Source organism: Phyllostomus discolor, chromosome 6 (assembly GCF_004126475.2).
Source record: "Phyllostomus discolor isolate MPI-MPIP mPhyDis1 chromosome 6, mPhyDis1.pri.v3, whole genome shotgun sequence".
Taxonomy (NCBI): Eukaryota; Metazoa; Chordata; class Mammalia; order Chiroptera; family Phyllostomidae; genus Phyllostomus; species Phyllostomus discolor.
Window position 1 is genome coordinate 154,974,230 of NC_040908.2, and position 25,241 is coordinate 154,999,470.

General features: G+C 57.1%; 1 protein-coding gene across 8 annotated transcripts; it reads right to left on the bottom strand.

Moving 5' to 3' along the window:
- Positions 1-767: 767 nt before the first annotated feature.
- On the bottom strand, positions 768-20,816 carry CHST1 (carbohydrate sulfotransferase 1). 8 transcript variants are annotated; one of them, XM_036029285.1, is made up of 6 exons: positions 20,602-20,816; positions 20,217-20,379; positions 19,586-19,669; positions 4,781-4,899; positions 4,012-4,085; positions 768-2,866 (listed from the first exon to the last, which is right to left on the bottom strand). In XM_036029285.1, the coding sequence occupies exon 6, from the start codon at positions 2,822-2,824 to the stop codon at positions 1,589-1,591; it is 1,236 nt and encodes a 411-aa protein (XP_035885178.1). In that variant the 5' UTR covers positions 2,825-2,866; positions 4,012-4,085; positions 4,781-4,899; positions 19,586-19,669; positions 20,217-20,379; positions 20,602-20,816; the 3' UTR covers positions 768-1,588. The 8 variants fall into 8 exon arrangements, with proteins under 8 accessions (XP_035885178.1, XP_035885177.1, XP_028372982.1 ...); XM_036029284.1 differs by having other exon boundaries at positions 4,781-4,905; XM_028517181.2 differs by having other exon boundaries at positions 4,781-9,411.
- Between the last annotated feature and the right edge of the window lie 4,425 nt (positions 20,817-25,241).

Genomic DNA, 25,241 nt, shown 5'->3' on the forward strand with positions numbered 1-25,241 from the left:
ACGCACTGCCGAGTGAGAATGAAAGAAACTAGCCTACCTCGATTAAGATACTATTATTGAAGGTGTTTGCTATTGTGGCTGCATCTGTACCCTCCTGACTCATAATACAGCCAGGACCAGGTTTCCTCAGGAAGCCCTGGACCACTGGGGCTGCCGAATCCCAGGCACCCTTATTGTATGAGGACAACAGAGCTGTGACCTCCACCGCAGGAACCAGCTGTTTTCTTGGAATGAGACTTGGGAAATCTGCTTGGAGGAAGCTGCTAGATTGCCAAGGACGGGAAGGAAACTGAGCACAGTTGATTCTCCACCAGTGTGGACACCGGTGCCCCTGCACTGCTGTGAAAATACTGAAACACTCCCAGGCCACTGTCCCGTCCCACCCCAACCCACCCCTCAGATGCCCCCCAGCACCACCCCCCAGCTATCTTTGCCCCAGATCCAGCAATTAAAGGAGTAAGACCTGGCACAGGAGGGTCCCCAGGACTTCCTTCTGACCTCTGGACATTCATTCAGCAAGCCATACCACTTCCTAAATGTTCTGAGTATCAGCCCCAGCTATAAGGTGCCTGATCTCAACCGTCTGAAGGGAAGCGGAACCCTGAATGCAGTGTGGAGGGTGGTGAGGAGGACCTGAGTTCTGAAAGCCCGAGACTGGTTACTGCACCCTCCCTCCACCTCCTTTTCTCCTCCCCAAAGCCAGAAACCCCCAGGCCCCACTGAGGCCCGCCCTCACCCCTGCAGAATATCCCACAACCACGCCCAGATATTATTGCACTCTTTTATTTACATAAAACACAGATAAAGCATTTCAATGTTCATTTAGCAAACTGATCCACTCTTTTTTTTCTTTTTGGCACAAAGAAAAGATCACAGATGGACCCCAAGATCAATCAGAAACCCATAAGATTTATCAGTCATTACTGGTCCAGGGGCAGCCACAAGACTCAGACAGACAAACAGCATCGCCACAGTCTGGAAAAAATAAACAAGGTGCACATTCACCTCACAGTAAAAACCTGCTCACGGGCAGGCAAGGGCGGGCGGGAGGGGGCAGTTTCTATGCTCCCAAGGGGGCAGTGGGCATGGGGGGCAGGAAGCAGGGTGAGGAGGTTTAGACACCATTCATAAATTAGAGGGAGGTGGCCTCTTTTTTAACCTCTTACCTTGTAGAAGTTAGACAGGGCCAAAACTACCGTTCCCTGACCACTCGCCCATTCAGAGCGCTCCGGAAGTTGTGTGGTTCGGGGCGTCTCCCCTTGTGCGCGCCCGTGTGTGTGCACGTAGGTGAATGTGTGAGTGCGGTGCTTGTAAACATGGTCACCATCCACACAGACACCCAACGTCCGTGTGTCTGAATGGGGTGCGGTGGGGGCTGCACCCCACTCACTCCCCTTCTGCCCCGCGACTCCTGTCCAGGACATAGTGCAAATTTCAGAGACCAAAGAGGCAGAAGGAAGTGTGGGGCGGGCGGAAGGACACAAAGACAGTGTGGGAGAGGGAGGGGGAGATAAGGCAACAGTTAGAAACGGTCCATTTTATCAAAACTGACACCAGGTGCCCCTCGCCCCCACCCACGGAGCCCTTGTCACAAGAAAGGGCGGAAGTCCCGCTCCTCCACCAGACTGACGGAGGGGTTCTTGAGCTCCTCCTCCGAGGTGGCCATCCTGTAGCCCAGCTGCGCCAGCACCCTCTGGCAGGCGTTCTGGGCGAAGGCCACAATGTCGTAGGAGAGGCGGAAGCGCCACTTCTCGGCCGTGGCCGCCGAGTTGCGCACGGTGCCGTACTTGTGCTTGCCCAAGGCGGGGTCGCCCTGCGTGTTGTTCTGGATCCAGCGGGCCACGTGGCTGTCCAAGGGGATGCCCAGGAACCCGTAGATCTCCTCGGTCTTCTTCATGGGGTTCCTGGCCAGGTCCTCGTAGCGCACCAGCATGTACTTGCCTTTGAGCCACGGGGGCCGCATGAGGCCGGTGGACACGGAGTTGGAGAAGTCCTCGCACACCGTGGTCAGCTGCGTCACATCCAGGTTGTAGGGTTTCCTCCCGGTGCCGTACCAGAGCCGCCAGAGCCGGTACGTGTCGCGGAAGGTCTCGCTGCGGGAAGCCAGAATGCCGCGGGGGTCTCGCACCAGCTGGATGACCTTGAGGTTTAACCGGGGGTCTTCCACCAGGGCCCGCAGGTCATTAACCTCAGGCACCCTCACTGTCTTGATGGCCACGTGGCTGCGCTCACGACAGGCCTCGGCGGCCACCGTCAAGTTCAGCAGGCCGCACTTGCGCACACAGTCCCCTTCCTCCAGCACCAGGTCGGCGGAGCCCGGGGGGTCGCACACCGGCCTGGAGCACAGCACCCGGCTGGCCCCGCGGCGGAAGATCCTGTCGGTGGTGTGGTTGACGGGCGGTGGCTTGATGTAGTTCTCCAGGAAGTGGAGGTCACAGTCATAGAGGCTCCTCAGGAGGTCACGGCTGGCGCCCAGCATGACCCGCCGATCCGCGGGGCTCTTGCCCTGGGTGAAGCGGGGGATGAGCGTGTTCTGGACGTGGTAGAGGGGCTCGAACAGGTAGAAGACGTCCAGGTGCTGGTTGAAGAGCTGGCCCACGAAGGAGGAGCCGCTGCGCGTGGTGGCCAGGATGAGGATGTGGGTCTTGCGGGAGAGGTTGTAGGTGAAAGTGGGGCCTTCCTCACACAGCCGCTCCGCCATCCCCGCGTCAGCCAGCCCTGGGCAGGTGTGGAAGGACTTGGCGGTGAAGGTGCGGATGGCCGTGTACTGGATGGCGATGGAGGCCAGGGCGAGGAGGAGGACAGCCTTCCAGGAACATTGCATGGCTGGGCACCTTCATGGGGCTGCTTCTCCACCTTCCAAGGTCTGCGGGCAAGAGCGGGCAGAGGTCAGGGGCAGCGGGGCTTGGGTGCCTCAGGTGAAAGAAGAGGTGGTCTCCGGGGTGGGGGTGGGGGTCCAGGGAGGCATCTCTGGCTCCCTGCCCAGTGCTTGCTCCCCTACCAAAGGCCTGAGCAGCTTCTACACTAGACTTCACCCGCCTCTGGGGGAGCCACTGCGGACTGAACCAACCGATTCCCTGTGCCCCGTTCTGCGGGGTTGAACCTACAGAACGCTGCAGGGGCCTCCCTGCAGGAGCTCCGGGTTCCTCAGTGGGGGACTACTGGGCAGGAAACTAACTCCTCCGACCCCCAGGGGGAGGGGATGACCAGGTCCCGCCCCCAGCCACTGCCCCACCACTGCCTGCCGCCCATTGCCAGCATCTCCTGGGCCGACCTGCATCTTCGTCCACCCTCATAAACTGACCCACGTGGTCATCTTTTCTCCACCCCGTCACCCCCCACCAGGAGGAAAAAGAGTACACATCAGAAGTGCTGTGCTGAACGGGCCCTGGCACTCTGTGAGTCACGGGCTGCCAACTCCGGTTCACCCATGCCCACGGGGCCAGGGGAGGTGGACAGTTGTGCCAAGCACCACATCCCCCGACTTATGGATGCAGGTGACCAGCTTACTCCAGATGAAGACTCCTGGGGCCCCTGGGGTTCCAAAGAGCCACCTGGCCCAGATCACACACAAGTCCAGGGGCTGCTGAGAAGGATCCCTTCCCAAGCCCCTGTGGCCTCCCAGGTTTGCTCCGGCCACAGGGTGCAGAGGTCCAGGCCATGGAGCAGATGACCCCCATGACAGCAGAGCGAACTGACCCCTCCCCCTCAGCCAGTCCTCAAAGGCCTCCACCCTCAGGCCCTCGGCCTCTTCTGTCCACAGGGTGAGCTCGGGGACCCACCCTAACCCAGCAATGACCCCAGAGAACCGGGTGGGACAGAGAAAAGAGGAAAGGAGGGAACAGAAGGAGCACCCCAAGGAAAGCATGGGGGATGAGGAAGGCCCCAGGACAGCTGTGAAAGCGAAGGGTGTGCCCAGGGTCCAAGGCAAGGAGCCAACCTGAGCATCTGGAAGTCCACCAGGAAAGGCTAGGTCAGCTACTAGCATGCAGGGAGGGATCCACTACTCACCAAAGAAGGGCTGCTCCAAGCTGGGGAGTCCACAGCCACCAGGTCTCCTGCGCGGCAGCCCTGTGGCCAGCAGGCTTCAGGGAGACAGGGAGGGGAAGGGTTCTGAAAAAGGGGTCAGGCTCCAGCACCTCCCTCCCTACCCCTGCTCTCCTGTGTCCTGGGACCTACAGACTGCCCCCCACAGCTGGGTGATAAGGGCCCTGCCTGCTCTCCCATACCCATCACCGACTCGGGGCTCCAAATACCCCAGCACCATCTCTGATCCCTGCATCCAGCTCTCTGAGTCCTGGGCTCCATCCCACCCCCTCCACTAACTTTCCCCACTCACCCACCCACACCCTTCTAGTGAGCCCTAGCCCCTCTGTTCCCACCAGAAACCAGTGGGCAAGGAGCTGGCAAGCCTGCACCCCCAGCTGACCAAGAGTTGCTGCCCCACAGGGGCAGACACCCCAGGGAGGCACTCACCCACACACACACCCACCACCCAGTGGAACTGAAAAGAAATGCACTGGCCACAAGCACCCCCAGGCCCAGCTAGCTCTGTTCATTCGGCCCTAGCACCCAGACTGGCCCAACCAGCCACCGCGCTCAGCCTCCAACAACAGAACAGAGCGCCAGAGTCAAACTCATCCCAAAAAGTGGCAGGCGCACAACCCCCGTTGGTTCTGCATTTTAAATCAATAGCACAGCCTGAGCTTCCAAAATTTGACTTGTTCAGTGACTGCCCAGGAAGGGGTTCATGGAAATCAGCAAAGGCAGGGGGCCTCACCTCACACCTCCAGGTGGAAATGCAGCTCAGCCGCAACAGCCGGGATGCTGAGGCTCCCAGGAAGGGGCAGCCGGGGCAGGTGGTTCCCCTTCCAGCCACGCCGGAGAGAGAAAGGCTACCTGAAACTCAAAGCAAGAGTGGACCAGGGAGCATCCCTGACCGTCATGCTCGCCACAGATTCGAAGTTAAAACACCAAGATCACGGCACTATTGTGGTTAGTATCTACTAAGTACCGCCTAAGTGCTAAGTAAACCCTCTACCTCGGAGCTCATGTATTCACCCCAAAAACTTCAGGTGGAAGCCAGTATAAGCTCCATCCCACAGGCAGGACAGCAGAGGCACAGAGATAAAGCGACCTGATTTAACCCGCAGCCAGCAGGTTGTCCAGAGCCCACACTCTTCTCTCTCGAAGATCTGACTTTCTGTTCCTCCAGCTTACATGTACTTGGCCTTCAAACATGCACGCAATTAATGTCCCCAGCCCATCTGTACACTGGCGTGAGAGGGACTGGGCACCAGATGGGGGTGGACAGGTGATTTCCAGGACTTAGAGCATATTCCTTCCCTTTGCTGCCTGGTCACGTTGTTCAGTTGGCTCACGGCCGAGGGACTGAACCCACATGCTTTTCAAATAGTCTTCCCCCATTGTGCTATGGGTATGACTTCTCTGGGGGTGGGGCAAAGGGGTCCTCATGTCCCAACCCTGCAGTAATGCCTGGCTCTGCCCACCCAACTCTCAACACCACATTATTCCTCACAAGCCCCCATGGGAGGTCAGGATCCTCATTTGCATGGTTCAGATGGAGAAACTGAGCCTCAAATACTAGGCATACACATATAAGCAAGCAAATAAGAAGTAGCAGAGACTCAAATCCCTCTGAGTCAGACTGGCAAGCCAGTGCTCTGGCCCCTTCACCATCAGCTTGGGGAGCAGCACAGAGGCTGGGCTGAGCTGGCAATGGGCCGGCTGAGGCTCTGGGGCTTAGGCATCCTGTTTTCAGGATGAAACTCCACGCAGCACCTTTGGAAAGCAGTACCATGTTACCAAGTGGCCGGGAATAGGTGAGGGGCACAGTCTAGATTCTTGGGAACCTCCCATGTGAAGAGAGAAAAAAACACAACCCAGATCACATCCCATCGAACCCCTACTTCACCCCATCGCAGCAGAGGATGCTGGGGTGGAAGAGGTACCCAGAGAGAACATCCTCTCTGCTTTCGATCTCATTCCCCTGCAGAGCACAGGCCTGCCCTGCCTGAGTAACCTGAAACAAACATGAACACCTTAGAAGAACAGGTCGGGAACGCCATCAATAACAGTGCTAGCTAGTATTTCAGGGCCCTATACTTCAGTTGCAATGCCATTTCATTTGTTTGTACTCGCTTTGTCTTTTTTCACACCTGTCAGCTACCCAGCATGAGACAGGCACTATGGGTAAAACAGCACAAAGAAAGGGGAGTGCTTCTTGGGCGTTCACGATGTTTCTCCCAGGCACATGCTCCCTTCACAGGCATTGGCTGGTCTTGCCCTCCTGCCAACCTCATAAGACTGATGCCACCATATCCCCATTTTACAGAGAAGGAAGCTGAGGCTCTGCAAGGTCAGATAAATTTCCCAAGGTCGCACCTCCAGCAAGGGGCAGAACCAGGATTCCAGCCCAGACACTGTGCTCTGGAGTCCAAGCCCTCCCCCTGAACCCTCCTCCCCCTTTGGTCCTCATCAATACGGGAAACAGAACCCTCAAAGAGACTTCATTTAACTGCAGGACTCCAGTCCTAAAAGCAGAATAAAGAGGAGCATGCTGCAGGGAGGGGACCATCTTGGTTTCTCCCCTCCACTGTCCCTGCTCACCCCCACCCAGAGAAACTTAAGGCAGGACTGTAAGCTGCTGCCTTGGCCAATGAATCAGAAGTCCCTGAAGCATCTCGATGTTATAAATCTCTGAGAAAGTGGGACTCAGATTCGTAAGGCGCAGCTTGGGTTCCAAGGAGGGGGATGTGTTCAAGAGCCCAGTGGCCAGCCATCCCCTTCCCCCGAGAAGGGCAAAGCCAGGGCATGGGAACGGGGAGATGGAGGAAGTCGGGTCCTCCCAGAAATGTCCCCACTGTCCTGCCAGCCTGGCAGAGCAGGGCCCAGGGCTGGCCAAGCCTTCTTGGTATGCTAGATGCATATGCCCTGAAAACCAGAGGCCCTGGGGCCAGGTCTCATTGTTCCCAGGGGAGCTCTGGTCACTGTAAGGGACTCCTCAACACCCTCGACCTCCAAGCGAGACTGTGAGTCCCAGGTCCCCTCCCTGAGCTTCAAGCATCCTCTGGCAATGGCTTCCCTGCACCTCTGGTTAGTCAAAAGCCAGGCAGATCTGAGGCCCAGAATCTGTAACTTCTGTTGGAAGGCACAGCACTTGGTGAACTCCCACTCACAGCAGGAAGCTCAGATTTCAGTGTCAGCCACATTGATATTAAGGCACAGAGCACCACATGGGGCAGGAGGACGGGGCACCTCTGCGTAGCAGAACTGTAATTCAGAGCTGAGAGCGCAAGCCATGGAACCACGCCCACTCAGATGTCACTTAGCAGGTGTGTGGGCCTGGGTGACTCACTGTCTCTGCGCCTTAGTTTCCCCACATGTAAAGTGGGTATATCACAGAATCAGAGGACTTAAAGCATTTAGTCAATGCCGGGCATAGAACAGGGCGCAGCCTCATGCCTGGGACATGGGTTCTGACACCAGCCCCCTGGATGGCCAGGTTTCTTAATCTCTCTTCGCCTCTGATTTCTCCCCTGAAAAGTGGTGGTAATTTTAACAAGGCTGTTGTGAGGACTAATGCATTAATGGAGTCCAGCCTAGAGTAAGCATTCAATGAATGTAACCTACTGTTACCATCATTAAATGTATTATTTGCTCTTTTGTCTAGGGGAGATGCCCCAGAACAAATCACCACTGGCTCTGGCACACACTCTCTCTCACCATTGTGCCCAGACCCCTGCCAAGCAAGCCCCTGCCCACCGCCCCTTCTTCCCTGGCTCGTCTCCCAGGCCGCGAACTTTCTCATGCTGAACTACCGCAGTGGTTGTCCTGATGCCCTCTAGTGGCCATATCCTATAGTGCAGCCTTTTAGCCCTGCGTCTTTGCTGTGTTCAGAATTCCTGGCTGGTCGGCGGCTGCTTAGTGTGAAGATGCGGCCAGCGGGAGGTGATGTTGCAGGATGCAGTGAGGTGTGATGATTACACGCCCACCCTGGCTGTGGCTTCTGCTCTATGCACCTCCTCTTCCTTATCCACACACCAAGAGGCAAGCAGCAACAGGCAGCCAAACCTCATCCCGAGGGCTTCTCCTCCCCAGTCTCATTCTGCTCTGGCAGGGGAAAGGAACAGTCAACTGAACGTCACAGGCAGGAGCAGCCCATAGCCTCTGCTTTTCCCTGGCTCAGTGATCTTGCACTCACCCCGTGGGGTCTGTGTTTCAGTTTTTCCACAGATCCAGCAACCCTAAGGGCTTCCCCGGTCTGACCATAGCGGGTTTCTGAGCCCAGGAAGGCCCCACACTCCACTCGCAGAGTCAGGGCCACTCCCGCTGAAGGCAGGGACCCTTCTTTGGGAGTGGGAAGTCATCTTCCAAGAAGACACCAGGGATGGGCGGAGCACTCCTCAGCCTGCCACCTCAGCCTGATCCATGGCTGGCCCAGTCGAGCCCAAGAAACAAGGGGCTGTGCCCTCTGCTGAGTCAGCGCCGCCTGCCCTCACCCTCATGCCCCACCCCCTCTGTGAAATCCCAGGCAACCCAGAGCTGTGACTCTGCCTTTTCTGGGCCACAGGCCCCTTGGAGAGACACAACCCCTCCTCTCAGAAAGATCCCTTTGTGCCCACAATTTTACACACACAACTGGAGAAGTTAAGCCTCTAGGGGAAAGAAGGGGCACCCATGGGTGGACTTTCAGAGGTCCAGGAACCTGCTAGTAGCACTCTCCCAACCCCAGGATTTTCTTTGCAGGTAACGCTATCAGAGAAGGTTCCGCAGACATCACCCGTGATACATTAGTAACTAAAAAAAGCTAGGGCCAGAAAACACGTGTCTAATAGTATACTGCCATTTCTGGTTTTTGAACAGGAATGTGTGTGTGTATGGATATATATATATATATATACACAAACAACCACTGAAAGAACTTGTGCTGAACCAGTAATTGCAGGAGCCCCAGCAGGGGAGCTAGGAGATGGGGATGCAAGGAAGGCACAGTTTACACAGAGCTCTTCGGTTCAGTTTGAATTTATTAACTTTTGGGGACAGAGTGAAGCTACCCATGCAAGAACTGGAAGGTAACGACAGGGTGGGGCCCCCAAAATCAGCACTGGCACTTCCCTGTGCCAACTATTCTGCCCCCAGGGCACTGACAGCCAGCTTTCTCCTCCCCCATTTCCAAGGCACCAGGGTCAAAGTCACTACCTTTCCACCAGAATGGGGCTCTGCCTGCTCAGGCAGGCCCCTAAGGACAGCAGTCAGCTGGGGTTGCTGAAAAACAGTGAGACCTCAAAGGGGTCCCGAGGCTGCAGGGGGCAGCAGAGGCCTGACCTGGGGAAATGCCTGCCCTCCCAGCTTTTTCTCCCCAAAAACAGTTTGTGAAGTTCTAGGGACCTAGGGAGAGCAAAGAAGAAAAAAAAACCCTGAATATCACATTTCTCACCAGACCCAGGAGCCAGTCTGGAGGGACCCCAAGGCTCTGGGGTCCCAGGACCTGGAGCAAGGGGCAGAGCAAACTGGACAGGGAGTGGGGAGTTGGCAAACAGGCCTCTAGGATGGAGGCTGCAGAAAGGAAATGCTTAATCCCTACATCAGCAGTGGCCAGCACTAATCCACCGTAGATGTTTGTTTAGTTCGGGCTAAAAGACATAAAACAGCAAGGTTTTTCCCTTCCTAAGGAAAATGTGGTAATGAAATGAGGCAGGCAGAAAACAAGGATATGAAAGTCTGAAAGAACTAGAAGCCAGGTCAGTGTACAAGCACCAAGCCATTTCTGAGCTACACATATAAGTCAGAGCTACCTGGCAGCCCATGGGAAAAGGGAAATATTTCATTTAGGTATTTTGTAGGATCCATAAGATGAAGATTAAAGCATCTGCTCAAGAGATACCCACCTACTTCTAATATTGACTTCAGCACCAGATTTCTCCTGAGGGGTCTCCTAGAGAGCCCTGGGGCTGTATACTAGAACATCCTTCAAGGTGAGCAGTATGCCAGCACATAATTCAGACAATGCAACCTTGCCAGGTGAGGCGACCTGATGGTATCCAGACTTAGCTTCCTCGGTCCAGGACGGCCCAAGGGGAGACTGGAGGCACTTTCAGTGGATTTCCCTTTCGGGTCCTGCCGATCAACCTGAAACACCGTGAAGTCTGTGGATTGTTCTCAAAATCTGCACCAACACAAACCTGGTGTTTCTGTACAATAATCCCTAGAGTCCCAGGCCCTGCGGCCTACCCACCAACCCCACAGTCAGAACCAGCATGCCCTTCAGTCACCTCTAGTGGGGGCCAGCGCTCCCGGTCCTGGCTCCAAAGACAGGCACACACAGAGCGACTGATGGGCTGATTTCCCATCAGCAGCAGAGCCCCTGAGCTGCCTCTCGCGTCTCCAGAGCATGTTGCTCCAGTGTCCACACGTGATGCCTCCGGGGACCCCCATGGGTGTCCCAAGCTTCCATGAGAGTCACCCACAGGCATGTGAAGAGGCAGATGGGGTGGTGGCTGGGCACCCTCTGTGGAGCCAGCTGGCCTGGATTGGACTCCCACTGCTTTACAGCTCGGAGACCCGACCAGGACACTTGCCCGTCACAGGCCTCAGTGGTCCTTATCTATGAAATGAGAAGGATGGTCACAGAATCTTTCAAGTATTTGGGCTGTGAGGCAGAAAACTGGTGACTGCCAACAGTGTGGCACAGTGCTAGGCACAGAGCCGTCCCCATGAGGCAGGAACCCCAAGCATGATTTCCAGGGGCTGCTCTAACCCACGAACAGGCAGTAGTGGCCTGGAAATGTTTAAGGAAGTTAAAACAGACGCCGCAGGCTCCTCTAAGGGAGCCTCCACAGCCAGTGTGCTTGGAGACCCTCACTGTTTGGGTGGCAGAGACCACCTCCTGGTCCCGCCCCACCCCGCAGCCAGTCGGCAGGGTCCCAGCGGCCGGACCAGAGGAAAGCTCTCCCGGCAGTGGGGAGAGTGACTGACCTCCTGGCTCAAGGCCCCAGTGTGCCCGGCACCTCTGGGGGGGGATGAGTCAGAAGGGCCCAGTTCCCTCAGGCAGTCCTACAGCCTGGCCTGTGGTAGGCGGATCGGACACTGGGCGGAAGGCCCGGTTTCCTGTCCTCCCTCCCCTCTCCAGCAGCCACGGTCAGAGTCAGAATAGTCCCGAGGCCTCACCCACTGGACATTGAGTCTTGGGCCCATCCTCCCATCTTCAAGGATGGGAAACCACCAAGAGCAGCTCGAGCACAGGCAGCTGCCGCCAGAGGAGTCAGGAAGGGGGGCATCTATCCCTGGATCCCAGAGCCTCCAGGCTCTGAAGCGCTTGCATAAGGCCCAGCTGGCCTCTGAGGACCAGGGAGGGCTGGGCGTGGGGGAGGTTCACCTGACCCTTGGGGCTCTAACCCAGGGTAGAGGAGGCTATGGGAGCAGATACCCAGAAACTATCAGGGTCCTGGCTCCCATTAAGCAGGCCCTTACCGCAGGTAGCATCACCACCTTTCACAGACGAGGGGCAGTGAGGCCCAGGCAAGCGAGGGGGCTTGTGCAAGCTCACTCGGCTAGTCCGTGGTAAGGCCAGGATTCAAGTTCAGCTCCAAGTGCTGGCCCTGGCCCTAACCACAAAGCTAAGCCTCACACCACACCCAAGAGCAAGAGCACCTGGAGACCAGAGGGGAGGGGCAGGGAGTGCAGAGCCAATGTCCCCACCAGGGTCCCAGGACACACCAGTGCAGACATTCTTAGTGCAGCTGGCACGTGACAGGCAGTGGCCAAAACATGCTCTGCTCCCCAGCTGGGGGCTCCAGGCCTGGCTAGGAAAGTCGATGGAGGAGGGGGCAGTTTCATGGTCAAGGAGCCCAGGAAGGCTCAAACCCTTTGCAACCAAGGGGACAACAAAAGATGTCTGCAGTGGGGCGCAGGGCTTGCGCTCAAGGCCGGGAGTAAAGCCTCCTGCTCCCTAAGTTCAGAACTTATCACCGGCCCACAGCAGGTCACAAGGATGCCAGCACAGCCCAACCTGTCACTCCTCTGTCTCCTGGGCAAGCAGCATTAGCGAGAGCTACCCACTGGTAACATGACAATCGATGAGCACCGCCGCCCCTGCATCAACAGGGGCCAGCAGAAGTAGACACAGTGGCAGCCACTCAGTGGGGATCCATTTGCCAGGTGGGGGACCGAGGCTCACAGAGGCTAAAGGACTTGCTCCCACGGCCGGGAAGTGGCAGGGTGGGGACTGGATTCAGACTCTGGGGCGCTGTGTGTGACCTGCACATGCAGCGAGGTCCTTACCTCGCCAAGGCTCTCCCTCCAGGTTCCTCTTCCTTCCCCTTCTGACATCCTAATACCCTTGGATCTGAACCACTCCAAGCAGCTCCCCCATCCTGTACACACCTGTGCTTCGATGATAGTTAGCAGAGCATGAAACCCAGACCTGGGGTCCAGGCAGGCCTGGCCTTCTCTGAGCCCCACCCCAGTGGCCAGGTGGGGGAGAGCACGCCCACCTCCCAGGGCAGGTGAGGCTCTTAAACAAGACCTCCTTGCCCATAATGTTCTTAGCATGCTGGCTGGCATACAGCAATCACTGAGTTAGGGATCCCTTCGAATGCTGGCATCACGCTTGTCTGTCCTCATCATCTGCCTGCAGAATCCACGAGGGAGAGCACCAGGCCCTCCCTCCGCCCGCCCACCCCCACCTCTGATGTCCAGCCTGGGGCCCCCCTGAGCACTGCAGGAGCTCAGCGGGCGTTAACCCACTCTCTATCCCCAGTGGAGATCCCGAGTGGAGAAGGGCTGTGCCCTGACCCCTGTCCCCAAGGAGGAGACGAGCATCCCGGCCGTTCCCAGCCCGCAGCCTTCCAGCTCTAATCAAGGAGCAAACACAACGACGGGCTCTCTAAACATTTAGAAAACGCGGGAACTCTGGGCCCCACGTGGCACCGTGGGGATTTATAAGGAACAAATCATGCCTGACAAACTTGATAGCTTTTTTGATAGAATTACAAGACTGGTAGATGAAGGAAATGCAGGCAGGGTAATATATCTTGATTTTTAGCAAAGCATTTGATAACAGCGCCTCGAGTAATCTTACAAAATTAATTCAAACAGACTTGGCCCTAAGCACTTGCCATGTGGCCAAAAGCAAGAGGGGGCAGGTCCCAGGGGTCCCAGGTGGAGGAGGCAGCCCGGGGTGAAGGGGCTGAGGGACAGAGTCTGGGAGTGGGGGCAGGGCTGCCAAGACCCAGCGCTGGGTCAGGCCTTACCTAACATCTTCATTAATGGTCCTGAGAGAGGGAGTAAACAGTCCGTTAATGAAATTTGCAGAGGATATTAAATTGGAAGGTGTTGTGAACACCAATGAGGATGGCAAAACGGTCCAGAGAGACCCGGGGGGATGGGGGGGTGGGGAAGAGCTTTGGCAGGAACCTGAGAGCATGGGGGGAGGGCAGGGGGAGGGTGCTGGCCAGCAACTGGGGCTACCTGGAGAGCCAGGGAAGAAGGAAGGGCATCCCAGGGCTCCCGAGGAGCTGGGAGCAGCCACAGCCAGCTTGGGCTCTGGCCAAAGAGGCAACCCCAGGAATCTCAGTTTTCCTATCTGTAAAATAGAAGGGCTGGCAGGAAGGATGTCTCACAGCTCTAAGGGTCTGTTATCTTTCTGGAGAATTACTCATCCCTCTTGGACAGATCATCAAGAGGGAGATGCCTGTCCAGCCAGGTGAGCTAGCCTCTCCCGGAGCAAGGAGAGTCATCCCAATCCTGTCCCTCTGACCTCAGAGCTGGGGCCTCTCCTGCTCCTCTCCCTCTCACCGGGCACCAAGCAGGCTAAGGCAAAAAGCTGCCTCTTCATCTGGACTTGGGTTTGTTCCCACAAGGCTCCTTGAGCAGTGGGGTCTCAACAGGAGCCAGGGCTCCCTAGCATAGTGCCAGGCCCCCCACAACCTAAATAAATTCTCCGTGGGAGGGAGAAACGGATGGCTGGTTCCCAGCTGGGGGTGTACCGGGGCTGCCGTGGGCAGCTCTGCCAGAGCAGGGGGCCGGCCCTGCCAGATGTCAAGGCCACCTATCAGGACACAGAAGATGGATCCAGGTGAACATGCTGGGGGAGTTTCTTCCAACCTCCTGAATTAGTAATAATGACACTGACTGAACACTTACTATGGCTTCATTCAGAATGTGTTCCCCAGATTAACGCATTTGACCTTCACGACAGCCCTATGAGGTGGGTCCTCTTATTTTCTCCATTCCACAGGGAGGGAAACTGAGGCACAGAGTAGCAGCCAGGAGCCTTGGCACCCAGCCAGAAGGCCCATGGGAGGAGCGGCAGCCCGCCAGTGATACAGTGGGATATGAGCAGCTCCTGATGGGGGACCCCCGGGGGTGGGAAGAGGCAGCCCCTCCTATGGGGCCCCCAGAGCCTTGCCCAGCCTCTATCTGTCCCCCTTAACAGGAGTTGGTCCAACTCCTGACACACTTGTGGAGCCTGATTTTACTATGTTTCCCTCTCCCCTACCACTGCCGAGCTACACCAAGTCCTCTGAACAAGTCTGTTTCCATGGAAACCATACAGTGACTCAGGGCTTCGGGACCTTCTCTGAACCAGATTATGAATATCAAATGCTCCCTCCCCGCACCGATGCAGAGTGAGTTGGAAAAGTAGAGACACAGTGGGCAAGAGAGGAAGACAGGGAAGTGAGCAAGGAGAAGGCGGGAGGTGGGGGGCAGAGCACAAGCCTGCCCCCCCCCCACTGACAACCTGACATCTGGGCCCCCTGCAGACTCGATGGAGCACAGATGTACATCTCTGCGTGTGCAGAGCCGGCACACACACACCCCAACGTCAGCACCAGCCTTCCCAAGGAGCTGGGGTCCTAGCGGGGAGGGAGGGGGCAGGGAAGCAAGGGGGCTCGACATTTCTCCTAGTGGGGACCTCACATGGCAGAGGGGGCCGAGGGGCCAGGGCTGAGGGAAGCGGTCTAAGGAGTTCGCCTTCAGATGCCACGGAGGAAACCTCTGGCCAAAAGCATTACAATATTCAGCAAAGAGGGAAATTTGGATTTTCAAGGGGAAGTGTGCTTCTGCATGGAGATGAGGAGGCTGAGTGTTAGCCTATGTTCCCCAGGGAAGCACTGGTCATAATTTCAAAGCCCCCCCCCCACAGCTGCAGAGGATGGGGGATCATTAGCACAGACTTCCTCTCACTTGCCCCCCACCCTCGCCTGTTCACCTGCTCTGATTGGGACAATAGCAGAGAAATCAAAGTTTGTAGTGCCAGACTCCTGGTCTCCCACAGGGACTAAAGCCCCCAAATCCACGCCCCCTCCTTTCGCCAGCAGCTCCCTGAAGACCCAGGAGGGAGGGAAGAGAAGAGGTTGGAGGCTTGATACCTCCCGGGTGAATCCGGTGTGTGAGTCATGGCGGTGAGAGCCCTTGGAAAAAGAAACAGGGTCACCCCAACGCCTGTCAGTGCCCCCAGCTGCTGGGGACTGGAGTCAGAAACTGCCTGCCCAGGTAAGCTCTGCCTGAGGCATCCGGCCCCACCTTGAGGGGTTGAGCAACTCCCGAAGGCAGGAACCTGGTACCTCGGCCCCCACCTGCTTGCCTCTAACATCTACTGGTGCCTCTGGCTTGCCAAAGCAGCCACCTGCCTGGCCAGGGTGCCCACCTCCTGCCCTCAGTCCTAGGTCCACTCTGCTCGCCACCCTTACTAGCCCTCAGAAAGATGCTGGGCTCAATGTCTGTCCAATGATGCTGGGCTCAAACTCCTGCCTTCACCTCTGTGTCAACAGTACCCACCCATCCTCTGGCACCTGGAACCCCCAACTGCCCTTCTTAGGAGTCTCCCACTTAGGAGCCGTGTTTAAGTCTATGGAAGAAAGCTGGCACCAGAGGTGAGGAACCTAATCCTGGGAAAGGGCAGGCCCTGGGCGGCGAAAGGGGGCACCCTATGGCATCGAAAATCAGGGCACCAAGATGCCACCCTAGGAGAACCCTCAAGTCTTACCATTTAACCCCTAGCTTACTAGCCAGGGCTATTCAGGGCTGTTACTGTGAAAGCAAGCAGCGGGTTCCCAGAGCCTGGGAAGAGGTGCTCCCGGCGTCCTACCCAGAGAAAAGCGGGAGGCTGGCTTTGGCTTCCCGTGGAGGGCTCTGCACCAGCCTGGCGCCCGGGCCCCACGGGGAGCCAGCCAGCTCATCGCAAAGTGGTCGTGCGGGTTCGGTTCAGAGCCGGGACTGGGAATAGCAAGCCGGGCGGGGAGAGGGGGGCAGCCCCTGTCTTTAAGTGCAGTCCTGGTTTGGAAAGTTGGTGCAGGTGTGGGGACCTCAGGTTCTCGAGACGACTCAGCAGCCCAGAGCCAGGCGGGGTGTGGGACAGTGAGCCCGGGCAGCCCCCGAGTCTCCGCAGCGGTGGGGAGCAGGGCGCCTTAGGGACGCAGCGCGTCTCAAGTTTTGCTGCCCTCCCTGAATGGGGGCAGGGAGGGCTGGGGCTATCACAGCGCTCAACTGCCACTAGCCCAGGGAGCCCGGTCTTGCGCGCAACACGCGGCCATCTACCCCGGCCCCACACTGTCAGCAGCGACTGTCCGAGATTATAGGGGCGTCTCCCACCGCGCCCCTCCCGACTGCAGCAGCGAGTGTCCGCTCCCTCCCGCCCCGAGGCCAGCCGGGCCCGGCCGATACCTGGTCGGGGGCACACCGGGAGCCGCTGCAGCGCCCCGCACCGGCTCCATCCTCGGGTCTGGAGTCAGGCTCGCCCGGGCTCAGCGGGCGACGGCGGCGGCGGCATATTCCGCCTCCCGCGCCCTCCTCTTCGGCCTCCCTCCTCCGCCGCCGCCTCCGTAAGCCCCTCACGGGCCCCTCTTCATGGCCCGGAGACGCGATCCCGGGGCGGCTCGGCCGGCGGAGAGCTTTCTCCGGGGCAGCGCGCGGGACCTGGGACCGAGGGGCGCCCGGCCAGCGGCCGGATCCCAGAGCGCCGCAGCCCGGGCGCCGGAGAAAAGCAGCAGCCTCGGGCGCCGGACCCTCACCGAGCGCCCTGCGCCCCGAGCCCAGAGCAGCGGCGGCGGCGGCGGCGGCGGCTACAGCGCCGAGCGAGCGGCGGGTGCTGCGGTCCGGGCTCCACCCCCCAAAGCTGCCCGCCCCTCGGTGGCTGCCCGCCCCCTGCTCTTCCCCACCCAGCCAGCGCGCGCCCTCCGCTCCCCGCGCCGCCTAGCCCGCTCCCCGCTTCCCCCGCCCCGCGGGTCCGGCGCTGCCCTAGCCACCGCGCTGCGGACACCCCTCGGCAGGCCGGCTCCGGCGCCAGCCCCCACCTACCCCCGAGAAGAGCCACACCCACACCCCGGGTTTTGGAAGGCCGGCGAGCGTAGACGCGGGCTGCCCACGGCACCTTTTCCCCTACCCTCCCACCCATCCTCCACCGCCGGCGCTCACCGTGGGCCTTCCGCCTGAGTGCCCTCTTCAAGTCCCGCGGGAGCCCCAGCCTGGCCTGTGGCCTGGCTGTCCTCTACCTCTTCCCCATCCAGTGCAACGGAGGGACTCCAGAACCCAGAACCAGAGCCAGCCACCTTTCAGTGCCAATGCCCCAACACACACCCCGAGCCCATCCTCCACCCCTTTACTTCTCAGGTGTGGAAATGAATCCAGTTGTGCCTTTTGGGCAGGGTCAAGGAGGGGCTTAGGTGGTGTTAGAGCGCATTTACTGGCAAACAAACGGCCTTGCAGACCAGTCCTGCACCCTGCCAGTCCCCTTCCTACCCGACTGCTGCTGCCTTGCTGGGACTCCGGAGCCACTGCTGCACTTGTGCAGGGAGACCTGGGCCCCTGAAGTCCTTCGTTCTTTTCGTAAATATTAACTGGGCATCTCCCACAGGCCAGGCCTGCATGGGCACCAGGGGCTCGTTGGTGACAGGACAGACTCCTGGCCTCCCAGAGTGTAGTGGAGAAGCTCGGTGGCCCCTGGGCTGGAGAGGACACACGAGTCCCAGCTCTGCCACCACCTCTGGCTGTGCCGGGCTGGCCACCTTGAAGGCTTGTCTCCCGATCTGGAAGATGGAGATACTGGTCCCCCTCTCACGAGCTACTGTAAAACACCAGATGGAAAAACGCCCGTCAAGCACTCAGCACAGTGTCTGGCACATGCTAAGTGCTTAATAATTGTGCAGTGTTGATACTGTTATTGGCTGGTCGGGATTCAGGGCAGCCAGAGCAAATATCCACTCGCTCACCCAGAGGAAAATGTGGCCTCTGTGCTCCTGTGGAGGACTGGGGACTCGGGCCATCAGGTCCCTCTGTGTATACCCAGAACCGGATGGCATCAAGGCCCCTGCCTCCAGGGTCCCACCAGGCCAAAATGGTGGGGTGTCTTGGTCACAGCAGCAAATTCGTAATATTAAACTCCCACCACCACCACCCACCCGGCGATGGATCCCCATCAAGCCAGAGTGTGGACCAGTGGGATCCCAGGTCGCCTTCCAGTGTTTTCCCTCAGCAGCCACAGCAGCCCGGCCCCAGCCCTGCCCAGCCGCCCGCCACCCACGGCAGCCAGGGTGGGAGCACCAGTCCTCAATCCTGACTGCAAGGTGACCAGATCTGTTTCCCCGCCTGCCCCGCAAGGAGTGGCAGTGCTCTGAGGTACCTAATGAGAGTGCTGACCTTCCGGCAGCAAGGACTTCGTGTTTCAGAATCCAGTTTGTCCCTCCACAGAAAACCAACTTCTGAAGGCCCAGAGCTGAGCCATCAGAACCTTCACCCTCCCCCAGAGCGGATTCCCCCCCCCTCCCGAAGTCTCAGCCTGACAGGAGCAGTGAGGGTTTAGAGAGCACTTTCTCTATCTCACACTCTCAGACCCAGCACCTCATTTTTCAAACTCTCGTGTACTTTGGGCGGAGACGACGGAAGCGTACATCTGGCTGACATGAAAAGATTGGTGTGGCTGTAATGTAAAGACAGAGTGGAATTCGGACATATGTTTTTTAAGACCATTTAAACTCTAAAAATAGACAAAACACCTCATCTCGAGAACACCAGGATCCTGCCTCCAGTTTCCTGCAATCTCCCAGGTGACAAGCCTAAGTGTTTCGTGAGTACCTACTGTGTGTGCTACACTCAGGCAAGTGGTATAGGGGAAAGAGAGGAGGGAGAAAGCAGAAGCAGAGGCCTTTGTTCGGGGAATGTTGAGCCCACACAATGAAACCGCAAAGAACAGTTGCTGAAAACGTGACTGAGTCCAAAATACCTAGCCTTCGAAGTCAGAAGAAGGTGGAGCCTTGGAGAGTCATTCAGGGAAGGCTTCCTGGAGGAGGCAGTTAAACTGAGGCTTGAGGGATGGATGGGGGGTAAAAAGGCAGGAGAGCCTGTGAGAGAGAGGAAGCAGCTGCCAGATGGAGCTTATTGGTGAGATAATAGGGAGATTAATATTAATGGTTAATATTTGAGATATTACCCTGGGTCTGGCACTTTGCTATTTGTTTTGTGTGGGTTCTATTGTTTAACTCTTAAAACAACCATGTGAAGTAGGTGTTACCATTCCCAGTTTACAGATGAGGAAACTGAAAGCCAAAGAGATTAGGCAGCTCACCCAGGTCTGCAGAGCTGGTGAGCAGCAGAGCCAGGATTTACCAAATTTTTCGGACTGTGAAACACACCAGACCATAAGACTCACCTAGGTTTTAGAGGAGGAAAACAGGGAAAAATTTTTGAAGCAAAAAATGTGGTAAAATATTTAATAACATAAATAACATAGGCCGCCGCCACCCCACCCCCACCCCCTCCCGAAAGCCAGGTAAGCTACATTCAGACTATAAGACGTACCCCCCCTCCTCCCAAATTTGGGGAGTGCATCTTATAGTCTGAAAAAATTTACAACAGTCTGGCTGCACACCTAACCGCTCCGCTGGGCAGAGTGTGGCGACCTGACTCTAGCGGGGGTGCCCTCAGGGAGGGACAGGAGCCCCCAGAGAAGGACAGGCGGCAGAGTGGGCCCGGGAGGACAACAGCAGGGAGAGGGCCGTCAGAGCCCCAGACAGGGGGAGGTTTCTGAAATAAAGCCCCCACAACCTCCTGGGAAATCTAAAATGAGGCATTCCCTCTTCTCCCCCCAGCAAGCAGATCTCTGGGGGTTGGAAATTGGTTAAGGGATTTGGGGGCTCAAGGCTTCGGCTTTTTAATATCTCCTGCCTGCTCAGGCGGTGGCAGTGTGCGCCACCCACCTTGTTATTTCAGTCTGTTCGGGGAGATTGATGGCCTGGGTTTTGATTTAAGATCTGTGTCTACGATCCTCAATTTCCCCTGTCTCACGGGGGACAATGACAAGGCAGCCATCGCGCAGAGGATGGCTTCTTCCCGAACATCAGGCCTGAGAGCTCGCAGCACCTGGAGAAAAAGTTCCCACCGAAACAGCCCGGGCAGAGGAAGCCGAGCGCAGGGCATCCGTCGCCTGGAGCCTCAGTTTCCCCATGGATGGTGTGCAGGAGCTGCCACCGAGGAGGCCCATTCAGTAACATTAGGCTTGGGGGAGCCCTCAGGGGTAACCTGAACCAACCCCCTCTTTTCACAGATGAGCGAACTTTGGCCCAGAGAGGTTAGGCGACTTACCCGAGGACAACAGGAAGGGAACTGAGCCTTCAGAGGGGTCTCCAGCTGCTTGAGAAAAAGGACTTACATGTCTTTCATTCCTCAGCCCTGCCCTGTTTTAGGTGAATTCTTGCTCTTGTGAATGAAGACAGCTGAACTCCTTTGTGGTGGAAATAAAACAAATATTTGAGGACCTTCCCTCAGGCCAGATATTAAACTTGTCCCTCAGATATGTATGATCCTATTTCTTTCTCATAAGCTCTCCATGGATCGGTGGGCCCAGAGTCACCAGGCCTAGCCAGATCCTGGATTCAAAAGACAACATCCTTTTGGCCAAAACCCTAAAATTGCTGTCCTTGCCCTTGAAGTCACCTCACTGCCCCATTGACAAGGGTTTCCATGAATCCTCCAAAGGGACGTTGCATTGCTCCCAGACCAGCCTATCGGCGACAGCCACCACTGGCCATCTGCCATACTTGTCTGCCACTGTCCTAGAATTTTCCAAAGGCCCTGAGGCTACCTGAGGGAATAGCCCACCCCCCTCCATGTCTCCCTTGTGATTACAGCCTTGTGAAGAAGCTAATGTCCAGGCCAAGGGGGACCCTTGATGCTCCCGTAGCCCCAGTCCCTGGGCTGCCAGAGGCTGGGAGAGCAGCATCTCCCTGAACACAGGGACCCTAGGTCCCCAAGGCCCCAAAGCTTAACTGCTTGTTCCCCAGTTTCCCAAGACCTCTTTAAAACAGCTTGTCCTACCTGGTGGCTTTAACTTCTAACTCCTGGCCTCAAATGCAAGCCAAGGGGTCAGGGAGGAGAGGGTCCGTTCCCGCCTTCCTCCTTGGACTTCTTAGAACCGCCCGCAACAGACGGCCCCTCTCATTCTCCAGTCACAGAGCAGCATGTCCCGAGTAAATCAGAGGATATGCCAGCGAATCTGGGGGATGGAAGGAAACAGGGAACCTGAGTAATTTGCTTCTGGCAAGTAGCTAACTCACAACACGTCTGCTGCACAGACCATCACGGCCACCCCAGGGCTTGTCCCCATGGTGGGAGTCCAGAGTGGGCTGTGTTGGCCCGCAGCCCATTGAAGATGCCTCCTACCCCACCTCCAGGCTTCCATCTCCTCTCCCCCGGCCTCACGTGGTCCAGCCCAATCTCGCCAAGGTGAGTCTCATTCAAGCCCCGAAATTTCTGGGAGCAAGGAGAGGTCGGAGAGGCCAGCCTGCTCCAGCTGCCCTCTGGGGAAGAGGTCCAACAGAGGAGCTGACCTTCCCTAAGCCGCTCCGCTTGCATTGCCACCATCGCCCCCTGGAGGCCCAGTCTGAGGAAGATTGCAGGGTGCTCTGGGGACCAGCGCTTGCCCAGCACTTCCCAGAGCCTGCCTGCTGGGACGTGGAGAGGTGGCCACAGGGCCACCGTCCATCTGAAGGAGGTTTCTGCCTCAGGCTCCCCACCTAGGCCAGACCCTGAGACACGCAGCCACAGAGCCACAAGGAGGTGGACAGACTGACCAAAGGCAAACCAGGCCTAAGTCGGCCACAGACCCTGTGTCTGATCTAAAAATAAGGTACGCTAAAAAGCTCACAAGCCCTGGGGCTGGGGAGGCGTTGGAGTTGGGGGCGGAGGGAATAGAATCGTGGGCTGCAATTAAAACTCCCATCCTGGGTAATTCCCAGGCCTCCGTAGGGCTGTTTCCATGGCAAGGGAGGTTGGCCCGGAAAAAATAGGCTCCTGGCAGGGCTGCACTCCCTCCTCTGCTCCGGCCCACAGAAGCCTCAGCCCCTGGGGCGGGCAGTTCAGCCCAGGGTGCACGGGCCAGCTGAGAGCTGCAAGGGACGGGTAGAGGCCCAGGCTCTGTGGGACAGGTGCCCAAGTTGGCAGCAATAGAGAAGGAGGGACAGTGCCTGGGCCCAGGGAGCCACTAGTGAATGGCATGTCCTAGGTCTGTGGGGGGACACCAGGGCTCCAGCACAGACTCTAGGAACATGGGCTTCCCAGAGCCGGTCTCTTAACTGAGGCAGGAGGAAACTGAGCACCCAGGAAGTCTGGATCCTGGTCTGGTAAACCCAAGGCCCCCCCTAGCCCCCACATCTGCCTCTAGGCAAATCTCTCCCTGTTCTACCTCCTGCCCTCGCCAGGGCCCCGCTCTCCACCATCCCACATCCCTATAACCTCTGACTCATGGGAGGGAGCTCACCTCACACTGGCCCCCCAAGACAACCCCTGCCCCAAACCTGGGTAGAGCTGAAAAAGTGGGAAGCCCTCCTGGCACATTCCCTGTTGGAAGACGGGACGAGCCAGGTGAGACCGGGCGCCGCTGGGCATCCGACAGCCAGGCTTTGGGAGGCACACGGTCAGGACGTAAGTGGCTGTCCCTAGGCCTCACCTCTGAGGGGTCCTAGAGGAGCTCGGGAGGCCTACAGATTCATGCCAGTATGCAGAAGCGCTGCACTGGGGGTCCTGGCCCAGAAGCAGCCACAGCTCCCGAGGTGTGAGCCGCCTGGCAGCGGAGGCCTGCTTCCACTGGCCGGTTCCTCCCGAAGACCCCACGTTCGTTCACCCCAAGGAGGGAGGAGGGATAAGTAAGCATTCCATGTCCGCTTCCCTTTTCTCACTGGTTTCCATTCCTCCTCTGTCCCCGGCCTCTCTGCTCTGAGGTGCCAACTCAGAGACCATCTGCAGGACCCCAGCCCCTGGCATTCGGGAGCCAGGAAGCCATGCAGAGAAGAGCAGGTATCCCCTCGGCTCCCCTTGCCCAGCCCCATGCCAAACTGGGGCTCTTTCCTGCCTTCTTCTGGGGAAGGAGGGAAAGTGGGTGTCCTGCCAGGTATGGTCAGCCCTTGGTCAGAGGCCCATGGGCACCACCCGCTGGACAGCCCAGCCCTGGTCAGTGCCACACCGGCTGGTTCTGGGAACTCAGCCTAGGAACAATGGGGCCATTCATGTGCTTTGCACAATGACCCCCTTGGTCTATCTCCACGGCTAGACGGTGAGCGAGAGTGAATGTGTGTGTGTGTGTGTGTGTGTGTGTGTGTGTGTATGCGACAGAGGGAGAGAGGGGGGAATCTGGAGGTAACTGGAGAGCCCAGGCAAAGGCAGGAGGAAGAACACCAACCAGGGACTCATGTACAGAAATCCTGATGTCCATCCTTTGTCAGACGAGCACTGTGTGCCAGGCACTGTACTGGGTGCCCGCATTATCCTCACAACAACCAAGTGAGTCAGTTCCAACATTACCACTATTTTATTTCATTTTTAACAACACATGGCTTTTATTGCACCTCTGAAATATCACAAAGAAGTCTGAGGAATCACCGGGCATCTTGCTGCTGCTCCTGGAGCTGGACAACGTAGATCCTGTTCATTGACCTGCTCAGCTGCTTCTCTCTCGGAAGCACAGGTGCCAGCCCCAAATTTCCTGACATCCTTTTTTAACTGTTGGGGCTCATGGAATCAGAGCAGCTGAGTTTCATACAAGTTCAATGCCTTGTCCTTCGAGAATTAACTCATCTTACTGGGCTTCAGATACTGAACAATGCCTGACCTCATCTGAACCCTGCAGATATGTGTTTCACCCAAGAAAGTTCTGATTTCAACAAGAGATCTGTTCTCCTGAATAATGGCGCTGACGAGGAAGAGAGCACACACAGGACTGATCCGGGAGCGAAGCGCCATAGGTCAGGCGCGGTGCGTGACTGCAGACGGTGCAAAAGGTAGCTAGTTCCTAGGCCCCCGCCGCTCGTGGGGCTGCACCAGGGCCTCTTCTTTCTCTTTCCAAGGAGACTGAGTTCTCCCTTGATGTGACTGAAGTCCCTCCGCAAGGTGCCTCTGGGCCCTTCGCAATAACCGTGCAGCCCTTCAGAGCGATGTCGACATTTTCTAGAACGCCGACCTTTTCTGGAACGTCGGCAGTCTGATTGCTGAGGATGGTCTTCATCCTCACAGTGGAGGCGACAGAGAGATTGCCACCATGTTAAAGGTAAGAAAATGGAGATGAGGTTATAGAAGTCAGAATAATGCTAACTCCTTGACAGGGATACTGGCGGGCACGCGGTACGAGGGAGCTTTCCCAGGTAAGGGGAAGCTCGCGCTCACGCTCGGGCGGAGTTCACATCGGTAGGTGCGTGCGTGGGCATTCTCTGTGCCGTCCGTTGAAGACTCATACAGTTTGCTGCACGTGAATTTTATTTCACTTTTAAAAAATGATGGTACATCCATAGAATGGAATATTACCTAGCCATAATTAAAGACTAAGGAAGCTCTCTGTGTATGAATATAGATCACCAACAGATACTATTAAAGAGTGACGTGCAAAACAGTATTTTCCATGCAAACGCGTATTTAAACGCTGCCTATGCATTCCCACTCAGGCGTTTCCATTACCTCCAGACAGACATATGCAAACCACAGCTGCCTCTGCAAACCGGAGGCATGCTGCTGGACACAGAGGCTGGACAAGACTGCCCACGCTATATACCCTTCTCTTCATCCACAGGAGTGTATTACTTATTCAAGAACTAAGTGAAATTAAAACAATGAGTGTCTCGGTTGCCAGTTCCCAAGCCACTATGTCCATTGTTTCTATGCATTTAATTCCAAAATCAAAGGGCCTCTCTCTACTCTTCCCACTGCCTCCAGCCTGTCTCCCTCCCTTAAATCCAGCC